Source organism: Hylobates moloch, unplaced genomic scaffold (assembly GCF_009828535.3).
Source record: "Hylobates moloch isolate HMO894 unplaced genomic scaffold, HMol_V3 SCAFFOLD_21, whole genome shotgun sequence".
NCBI classification, from domain to species: domain Eukaryota; kingdom Metazoa; phylum Chordata; class Mammalia; order Primates; family Hylobatidae; genus Hylobates; species Hylobates moloch.
In genome coordinates, this window is record NW_026652296.1 from 47,538,518 (window position 1) to 47,549,505 (window position 10,988).

Here is a 10,988-nt window from a genome sequence, read left to right on the forward strand (position 1 = left end):
TGACAGGTTTGGGTAAAAATGGGACAAATTGGTAGAACAGAATAGATAGAAAGAGTTCATATGATAACTTAGATCAAAATAGGCTGCTTGAATATTTGGACAAATGAACAAGTCATTGGATAGAGAACTTGGTTCAGATCTTCACCTCCTAATAGCTCCAGTGAAACTCTAGATGAAGCAAAGGAAAAAAAAAATAAAAGTCAAGCCAAAGAAACAATTTAAAAAACCTGTGTTTTAGGCAATAGTAAGAATTTCTAGACTTAGAAAAGAGGAAAAAAAAAGAATCAAAAGATGTGACTACATATATATTATAAACTTACATATTAAACCTATTGCGTATATATATACAATTCAAGTTAGTAAGAAAAACTTGGATCATCTTGTTGATAAATTGCGTATTTCACACAGTTTAAAAAAGCATGTATTCATTAACAAATGTATATTAAGCCTAGTAGTATAAAACAATGTCATTAATACAATTATTTCTTGACTCTTAAAGTAGGCAAGATTTTAGAAAATACCACACCTGGTGAGAGTGAATCCTTTTTCTTATATCGAGACTGTACCTAATCTATATAAGGTTGTCGTCAGTTCTGATCTATTTCTTTAAAAGAAAGCACTGGATAAATGGTATGACAGAGATAAGTTGGTTATTACAAAATTGATTTTCATTATATGTTTATTTTTCTGTATTTCATGTAAACTAATTCAGTCATTTTTCATGTGTGTGTTTATACTCAGATTTCCTTGAGCTTAGCATCTTGTTTTGCTTTTGATTTTTCATTTGGGTCTCGGAACCATCTTGTCCCAGGTGGTATGTGGAGGAGATACTCTATTTTTGTTTCCAAGCCTCGTATCTGTTAGTCTCTAGCCAAAGTGATCTATTTTTAAATAAAATTTCTGAAGATGCTCTAGCTTCCTATAGTGAATTTGGAAGTGAGTCACCGTTGCTGTTTTCATTGAGTCAAGTTGTGACTTTTAGAGTTCCTGACTTCGACAGGTCTAGATATTTGTGTAAAGTATTGTACAAATTACATTGATCCTGTTTTTTTCTGTTTAGATATATCCTTCAGAATTTGGAAAGGAGAGGATGAAGGAAGAGCAAGTTCAAGGACCAGTAGAGCTATTAAGTATTCCTGAAGATGCCCCAGAAAAAGACTGGTATTAAATCACTGTAGAACATAAAACTAAACCTCGTAAATTCATGTCATTAGTTCAGAATTCTGGTCACCTTAATAGTTAACACCAAAGTTTATACTTGTGCCATTCATGGTTAAAACAGGTTGCAAAACAGATTTAAAGTCTATTAAAAGTGGTACATTATTCCAAGAAGATTTTTGTTTGTGTATATTTCTATTTCTGTATTCATGAAAGTAATTATTGCAGTTTTTGAAAAACATTTCATGATTAAACTGACTTGGAGTTCTTTTGAATTCTTTCAGTCTCTAATGCTCTGAATTAGTACATTTTGCTTTTTTTTTGAGACATCATTGAAGCTGTTTGCCTTCAAATTATATAATTTTTTCTTATTTGAGAATCAAATAGAAAAGTGAAAGAATAATAAAACTTTTTTTATCATCATGGTACAATATAGAAAATAATTTAAGATAGTTTTTAAGCCACTAGGTGGAGCTATATTTGCACTTAATGAAAATGAAGGTTAAATAGATTAGTGACAGGAGAGAGCAGATGAAGACCTTCAAAGAATGTGTTGTAGCAATGCTTTGTGTGGAACCTTAAAAAAAAAAAAAAAAAAGAATGTGTTGTAGTTAAGCAAAATCAAACTTACAGACTCTTAAGCAAACATTCTGCAAGATCAGAAATGTCTTTTAGCTAATGCTTTTCTAGCATATTTTATAATAGAATTATCTTTACTGGTTTTACTTGAGGAGGCAGTATGTGATAGCAAAGTAACTATTCTGTGAGTTAAATTATAGATAAGCACATGTAATTCCCACACTCTCCTTTCCTAGATACCAAATTCCAATCCAAATATCTGTACCTTGTGAGAATAATAAGTTGAGCTTAAGTATTTAATGTTTATGAAGGCAAAGTCATGAAGGAAAGATGGCTTGGTATGAAGGCCAGCTTGTAATATGTTTTTCTTGAAAGAATTACATTTATTTTTTAAAGGGAAATTTTTGTGTTTCTGTATAAGTATGCTTAATAAGTTTTTCCCACTTTAGGACGTCTAGAGAAAAATTGAGAGATTATCAATTCAAACGACTGAAGTACTATTATGCGGTAGTAGACTGTGATTCTCCGGAAACAGCTAGTAAAATTTATGAGGATTGTGATGGCCTGGAATTTGAAAGTAGTTGTTCTTTCATAGATCTAAGGTAATCCAGTGTATGTATTACCAATTTAATCTTTTAGTACAACATGATTATAGGAAGTAAAATATTTGAACTGGTAGTGATCTCTGTTTTATATTCTAAAATGTTTTTTTTGCTTTTGGGTTAACTCTATCCCATGGAACATCACTCCTAAGAAAGAAAACAAAAAAGAAAATGCTAAAGTATTATGTATGAATCATCCCCACATCTTTGTCCTTTCAGACATATTGGCTCTGTTTTTAAGATGGTGTACCTTACACAATAATATTTCCTTGCAACTGCTTTTTAGAGCTAGGAACCAGATGAAGTTAACTTTTAAAAATGCATGGAGGAAGGGGCAGAGGAATTGGAAAACAGATTGTTATCTCTAGATCCGTGCTATCCAGTATAGTAGCCACTAAGTCATATTTGGTTATTTTAGTTAAATAAAATTTAAAATTAAGTTGCATAGTCATATTTCAAATAATTAATGGTTACATTTTGGACAGAGCATATATAAAACATTGCCCTTGTCACAGAGAGTTCTGTTGGACAACACTGCTCTAAATGTAAATGGCTAAATGTACAATTAGGAAATTGTAAGAATCAACCTTAAGCTTTCCCTTGTTTTCAGTGACACCTCATGTATATGATACTTTGTATTCACAATGCTTACCCATTAATAATTACATTTGATCTTCAAAATACAATATAGCCAGCTGGGCATACTAGCTCATGCCTATAATCCCAGCACTTTGGGAGGCCTAGGCGGGAAGATCGCTTGAATCCAGGAGTTCAAGACCAGCCTGGGCGACATAGTGAGACCCTGTCTCTACAAAAAAAATTTTTTTTTTTGAGACGGAATCTCGCTCTCGCCCAGGCTGGAGTGCAGTGGCACGATCTCGGCTCACTGCAAGCTCCGCCTCCCGGGTTCATGCCATTCTCCTGCCTCAGCCTCCCGAGGAGCTGGGACTACAGGCACCCGCCACCACGCCTGGCTAATTTTTTTGTATTTTTAGTAGAGACCGGGTTTCACTGTGTTAGCCAGGATGGTCTCCATCTCCTGACCTCGTGATCCGCCTGCCTTGGCCTCCCAAAGTGCTGGGATTACTGGCATGAGCCACCGCGCCCGGCCTCTACAAAAAATTTTAAAAGTAAAAATTAGCCGGGCATGTTGGCGCACACCTGTAGAGGATTGCTTGCGCCCAGGCCGTTGAGACTTCAGTGAGCCATGATTATGCCATGGCCCTCCAACCTGGGTGATGGAGCAAGACCCTCTCTCTAAAAACAACAACAAAAACATGTAGTCAATGATTGCACTGTCAGAAGTCTGGATCTTTTTGAAATGTGAGGGACCCACATGTGCTTGCACCTGACTCATTAACTGACTCCTAATGCAGGATTTCTGTCTATACAGCATTCTTTTAAATTTAGTGGAATTATAGAGTTATAGCTTATGAATTTCAGAAATTTATGCAAAGATGAATTCATTCAGAAATATACAAAGGTTATGTCTAACATTCTCTTAAACGTGTGTCTTTTAGAAAGTTATATGTATGTATGTATAAACTACAACTAATTAGATGAGAATCTAAACTGTGGTTGTTTATCACTGCAGCGTATGTTTAAATAAATTTTTTTTCTTTACTTCTTAGGTTTATACCAGATGATATTACTTTTGATGATGAGCCTAAGGATGTAGCCTCAGAAGTGAATTTAACAGCATATAAACCAAAATATTTCACATCTGCTGCAATGGGAACATCAACGGTATTTCTTAACTTTAAAAAATATGTAGCTGGACTCTATTGCTTTATGAAGAGATTTTGTATATTATAGCATCTTTAAAATTGGAAAGTATTAATTTTTTTGTTACTATTTTTTCTTGAGAGAGAGTCTCGCTCTCTCACCCAGGCTGGAATGCAGTGGTATGATCTCGACTCACTGTAACCTGCCTCACAGGTTGAAGCAATTCTCGTGCCTCAGCTGCCCAAGTAGCTGGGATTACAGGTGTGTACCACTACACCTGGCTAATTTTTGTGTTTTTACTAGGGACAGTGTTTCGCCATGTTGACCAGGCTGGTCTTGAACTCCTGACCTCAAGTGAGGCCGCCTTGGCTTCCCAAAGTGCTGGGATTACAGGTGTCGTGAGCCACTGCTCCCAGCCTCAAAGTATTCAAAATTTTAATGCATGGGTACAGATAGAAATGAGACACAAGCGTGTCTGCCTCTACCATATCTGTGAACCTATTTTCAGATTCTTGTTACGCATTTAAGCCTGTGTCAGTTACCTGCTGATGTTTCTTTTTTCTCTTTTGTCTTTCCTGTACACTCTTCTGTCTTTCCTATACACTCTTCTGTCTTTCCTATACACTCTAATACATCAGTTATTAATATCCTAGGGAATAAGGGGAAGTGGATAATAAATTACCTCCCAGTGCAGTTAAACAAAACTAGTGAAAATTTTAAATAGGAGTACTTTTTTCTGCAGATGATTCAAAACTGTAAAAAGAATTGATATGGAATAATTAAGGTATAATAGATGTCACATTAATGCTTAGTAACAAATAGCCAAAAGGTTTTTGTCTGTTGAAATAGTTTATTACTTAGGCGACTACCTTCTCCCTTTTCTTTTTTTCCTTTTTTTTTTTTTTTTTTTTTTTTTTGAGACAGAGTCTTGCTCTGTCGCCCAGGCTGGAGTGCAGTGGCGCTATCTCTGCTCACTGCAACCTCTGCCTCCTGGGTTCAAGTGATTCTTCTGCCACAGCCTCCTTGGTAGCTGGGATTACAGGTGTGTGCCACCACACCCGGCTAATTTTTGTATTTTTAGTAGAGATTGGGTTTCACCATGTTGGCCAGGCTGGTCTGGAACTCCTGAGCTCAGGTGATCCGCCCCCCTCCACCTCCCAAAGTGCTGGGATTATAGGTGTGAGCCACTGCGCCTGGCTCCTTCTCCCTTTTCTTTTGTTTTTTCTTTTTTTGGAGACTGAGTCTCACTCTGTTGCCTAGGCTGGAGTACGGTAGTGCAATCCTGGCCCACTGCAACCTCTGCCTCCCAGGTTCAAGTGATTCTCCTGCCTCAGCCTCCCGAGTAGCTGGGATTACAGGGGCACACCACCATGCCCAGCTAATTTTGTATATTTAGTACAGATGGGGTTTCACCATGTTAGTCAGGCCGATCTTGAACTCCTGACCTCTGGTGATCCACCCGCCTTGGCCTCCCTTCTCCCTTTTCTTTCTCCCAATAACCTTTCTGTCCACAGCTGTACTCTGCAATAGCCACAATAGCTTCCCTCTGCTTTTCCTGTGTGATAAATCATCGTGCTTCTCTGAGGAGGGACTGGTAGCAGAGAGAGTAGCTGTATCTGTCTGTCACCTGCTATGCCGTGGTGGGCACTGTATGGCATTGCTTAGTTAGTCAATGTAGTAAAACTCTACCATTACCTAGTAAGCAAAGTCTAAAAAATTCAGTGACATGAAATTAAAGTCATGTTATTTTCAGGACCAACATAATGATCAGGGCCAGCCTGTCCAGCCAGCCAGTGTAGAGTTCCTGAGTCCTGGCTGTATCATCAACATCTGTCCTAGTTCCAACAGTGGTTTGGTGGTTATCAGCTCAGGCTTAATTGTCAGAATAGGGATCATTTCTGAATCCTCTGACTAGCTGGAATTTCTGAGACAGGTGGCAGAGATTTTAAGGATCTCTTAAAATGGACGTGGAATCTACCCTATGATGAAGATAAAATATCTGGCAGGGCCTTATATGAGAATAGGGGCTATGTGCAGGACAGGAGCATCAGTCATGTCATAGATGAATTCATGTATCATGGAGGTTTAAACTACTTCCAACTAATAGATGCTTTTCTCATCAGTGGTTCTTAATCTTTTTTTAAAATGGACCCCACTGAGATCGTGTTGTTTTAGCAACAGATTTTATATAGTTTGCAGATCTCCTGAAATCTTAGAATTTCAGGTGAAAAAACATGTTTTCACTGATTCATGTTAACCTTTTTTTTTTTTTTTTTTTTTTTTTTTTTGAGATAGAGTTTTGCTCTTGTTGCCCAGGCTGGAGTGCAATGGCATGATCTCAGCTCACTGCAACCTCTGCCTCCCGAGTAGCTGGGATTACAGGCCTCCTGATTCTCCTGCCTCAGCCTCCCGAGTAGCTGGGGTTACAGGCACCTGCTACCACGCCCGGCTAATTTTTCGTGTAGAGACGGGGTTTCACCATGTTGGCCAGGCTGGTCTTGAACTCCTGACCTCAGGTGATCCACCCGCCTTGGCCTCCCAAAGTGTTGGGATTACAAGTGTGAGCCACCATGCCTGGCCCATAATGTTAACTCTTTTACCAGTACATTTTCTTAGTTTTTTTTCGCCATAATTAATTTATACACTGGTTAATTTTTACTGTCAGTAATGGAGTATCCTGTAGATAGCAGAGAATTGGGAGGAGGTACAAGTTAATAGAAATGGTTCCATTTTCACAAATAGGATACTATTTATTAATCATATCATTCATGTATTTGTTTTAATGTGTCTTAACTTTTTAACTTACTGTTAAACATCCAGGTTAATAGTATATATTCTTTAACAAGTTTAAGTTGACATTTCCATTTTCGTGTGTTATTTTTTCTTATTTGTTGGTGAAAGGTGGAAATCACTTGGGATGAGACTGATCATGAAAGAATTACAATGCTCAACAGGAAGTTTAAAAAGGAAGAGCTTTTGGACATGGATTTTCAAGCCTACTTAGCTTCCTCTAGTGAAGATGAAGAGGAGACAGAAGAGGAGCTACAAGGTATTGTTAATCTTTCAGTGACCATTAATGGACATAGGTCTTTGGCAGTAGCTTTACAGGGAATGCCAAATTCTGTCTGCAAATATGCTCACATGCACAGTATTATATATACCTGTAGATAGTGATTTATTTTTTTTAAAAAATAATTTTCTTTGCCTGAATTTCTTTAACTATAAACACTTTGTTTAAAACCCTGACCTAACCAAACATGGCCTTCTAGACTTGTCCTAATGCATATGGTTGCGCAGTTTCTTAGTAAACCAGTAAAGCAATCTTTTAGGCATCCCCCCTCATTTGCCTTTTTAAAAATAAGAGCATCATTTAGATTGATTAAATATTTTTACATTCCATTTTTTCAACTAGTTAAAAAGTAGACTCTCTGTTTCTATAATTATTCCTTTGACTGCTTTCAGAGTTTTCCCTTTCTTTTTGCCTTTCTGCATTTTACTATGATAAGTATAAGAGTAGATTTATTTTTGTTTGTGGGACTTGAGGTTTGTTGTTGGGTTCCATTTATTTGTGGAGTGCTATCTTTCATCAGTTTTGGAATATTCTTAGCCATTATGTTTGCAGATGTTGTTTATTTATCCTTTTAGGACATCAACTAAATACATGTTAGATCTCTTCATTATATCTTGCCTATCTTTACTGTTAAATTTTTAATCTGTTGTCTCTGTACTGCGTTGTGGATATTTTCTTCTGACCTATCTTCCAGATCACTAACTGTCTTTTCAGCAGTGTTAAATCTGCTGATAGACCTCTCCATTCAGTTCTTAATCTTGGTTATTATATTTTTTACTTATGGAGGTTGTATTTGGCTATTTCTCAAGTCAGAAATACCACTTTTTATATTTTTTACTCATAGTCTCTGTTTTAATATTTCATGTATTTTCAGGTTGGTGTCTTATTTTACAAGGTATTTTTCTCTTGTTTATTTGTGTGCCTAGTTAATTTTGTGTGTTACTTTGATATTTGAAGTTAGGGTTATCTTTGATCAGAGAAAACTTTAATTTACTTTGGTTGGTTTAGAACCACATTTCTCCAAATGTTAAGGCTTAGGTTCCCTGGCTTCTGCGGATTATTAAAGTCTGCATGAGGGCTGGTTTACTTCAGATTGACCATTTCCCTGGGAGTATATCCCTCTGGGTGGCTGCTTAATGTCAGGGTACTAATTGAAATTCCCTCTTTTGTTTGGCATTTAACTTTTGTCTTCTTGGTCCTGAAAGGCTGCTAAAACCACAGTTGACTTTCATAGCTCTTTGTTCTCTGGATCAGGAAACAGGAAATGATCTCAGAGCAAAACAGGTCTTTACCCTGGAGTCATCTGTCTAATATTCCCTTGTTGTTTTTGACATAGTAAGTCTTCTCTAACTTGACAGTTCTTTGAAACTTTTCTTTCTTTTCTTAACCTGGTTGAAGCTTTATAAAATAATACTTAATCCAACTTAATTCCAACTTAATGTCTTCAGTGAAAGGGTTAGTCTGAAGTACCTAGCTTGCTGTTAAGAAGTTCTCAAATTATCTTTATCTTTATTCAAGTTGTTTTTGTTTTTTGAGATGGAGTACTGCTCTGTCACCCAGGCTGGAGTGTAGTGGTATAATCTGGGCTCACTGTAATCTCTTCCTCCTGGGTTCAAGCGATTCTCATGGCTCAGCCTCCCAAGTAGCTGGGACTGCGGGTGCCCACCACCATGCCCAGGTAATTTTTGTGTTTTTAGTAGAGATGGGGTTTCACCATGTTGGCCAGGCTGGTCTCGAACTCCTGACCTCAAGTGATCCACCTGCCTCAGCTTCCCAAAGTGCTGGGATTACAGGTGTGAGCCTCTGTGCCTGGCCTTTGTTTTTTTTTTTTTTTTAAATGTTTGAAATGATTAATGGTGTACAGTCGACTCTTGAACAACACGGGTTTGAACTGTGTGGGTTCACTTATACATGGGTTTTCTTCTGCGTTTGCCACCCCTGAAACTATAAGGCCAACCCCTCTTCCTGCTCCTCCTCAGCCTACCCAGTGTGATGATGACAGTGAGGATGAAGACCTTTACAATGATCCACTTCCATGTAATGCGTAGGAAATAACGTTTATCTTCCTTATGATTTTCTTAGCAATGTTTTATTTTCTGTAGTTTATTATGAGAATACAGTGTATAATACATATAACATACAAAATATTTGTTAACTGACTGTATTATTTGTAAGGCTTCCACTGCACAGTAGACTATTAGGAGAATCAAGATACATGTGGATTTTCGACTGTGCCTGGGGTTGGTGCCTCTAACCTCCATGTTGTTCAAGAATCAACTGTACTTTTAAATGTAAATGCTCTTTGCTTAAAATAGCTCACTTTGTAGAAATAAAGCCCCAAAACCCTTTTTCCCTGTATTTGATCTGTCTCTGTTTGGAAACTGGTTGCCAGGTTGTAATTTCATGTCAACTTTTGGTTGACTATCTGCCTAATACCTTCACATCTTCATTCTTCTTATCTAATAGAAGAATTGCCAAACATGAAAAATTATGAGTAAGAGATTTAATGCTGACAGAAAGTGAAGAACCCATAAATGTTAAACATAGATAAAAGTATTTTAAATTAGCAAGAATGAATATTCTTTAATTTGTAGCTTAACATTTTTCATAGCTTTTTTCTTTTTGTATATGTATTATTTTTATAGCCTAAATGTCAAATTAATTAAATCCTAAAATGCTTCTTTAGTATGACCATAGTGCCATTAAACCTTGAGTTTCCAAGATCCCATGATTGGCCTATGATTGTTTCTTTTAGACTCCTGAAGATGCTGCTTCATTTTTCTAAGCTTTTCGTAAAATACTACTCTTTAACAGTATGGAAAATTATGTTTAATCATTCTGGTTTCTTTGTTCAGACATCTCATGTTAATACAACCACATAATTGCTTAAGTATTTAATACTCTTTGAAAATGTGTATTTGCAATGGGAGTTAAGTTGGGCGCAAAGGGCCTCACAGTTTTTTAAAGGCCTTAGTGGCTGATGCTTGTTAATTTTTTTGGCATTCCAAATAACAGGATGACCATTTTATTTTTTATTGTTCACAGAACAGCTGAGTCCTCTTTTCAATTTTCCTCTATCTATGTCTTTTCCCTTCACAGATGTGGAGAAAGACATAATGATTTATCAGTATTTCTTTTTTACTTGTATGCCTTTATGGGCATTTAGAACTTTTCTGAAAATTCTGGATAGTGTTTCTTCACTATCAGCTGTAAGATAAAGGAAAAAAGATAACTTTTTATGTACACTTGTGAAGATTGGATACAAGTTGTTCAAATAGATTTCTGTTTTGGGAGAACCAAACTAAATTTTTAAATGACATTTTTGACATTAGGGCAGCTAATATTGTAAATAAATAAGCATTAATTTGTTAATACATTCTTGTTAAGAGCTTGGGCTCTGCTAGTTTCAAATCCTAACTTCACCGTACATAGGTTAGGTTTACTAAACCCCCTATATCTTTCTTCCATAGCTGTGAAATGAGGATCTAATAATACCAGGCTTATGGTTGGAAAGACTGAAATGATGTACCTTGTATCTTATATTTTTATTTCTTAAAACTTTAATAAATAGGCCGGGCATGGCAGCTCACGCCTGTAATCCCAGCACTTTGGGAGGCCGAGGCAGGCGGATCATGAGGTCAGGAGATCGAGACCATCCTGGCTAACATGGTGAAACCCCGTCTCTACTAAAAATACAAAAAAATTAGCCAGGCTTGGTGGCAGGCGCCTGTAGTCCCAGCTACTCGGGAGGCTGAGGCAGGAGAATGGCATGAACCTGGGAGGCAGAGCTCGCAGTGAGCTGAGATCGCACCACTGCACTCCAGCCTGGGCGACAGAGCGAGACTCTCTCAAAA

General features: G+C 37.1%; 1 protein-coding gene across 4 annotated transcripts in view; it reads left to right on the top strand.

Moving 5' to 3' along the window:
- ESF1 (ESF1 nucleolar pre-rRNA processing protein homolog) overlaps positions 1 to 10,988 on the top strand; it is a 90,800-nt gene that overhangs the window by 10,926 nt on the left and 68,886 nt on the right. For all 4 annotated transcript variants that reach the window (XM_032142163.2, XM_032142165.2, XM_058432836.1 and 1 more), the window contains exons 5-8: positions 1,061 to 1,161; positions 2,187 to 2,339; positions 3,971 to 4,085; positions 6,966 to 7,113. In XM_032142163.2, the coding sequence (XP_031998054.1) occupies positions 1,061 to 1,161; positions 2,187 to 2,339; positions 3,971 to 4,085; positions 6,966 to 7,113 (517 nt within the window). The remainder of the gene's footprint in view (positions 1 to 1,060; positions 1,162 to 2,186; positions 2,340 to 3,970; positions 4,086 to 6,965; positions 7,114 to 10,988) is intronic.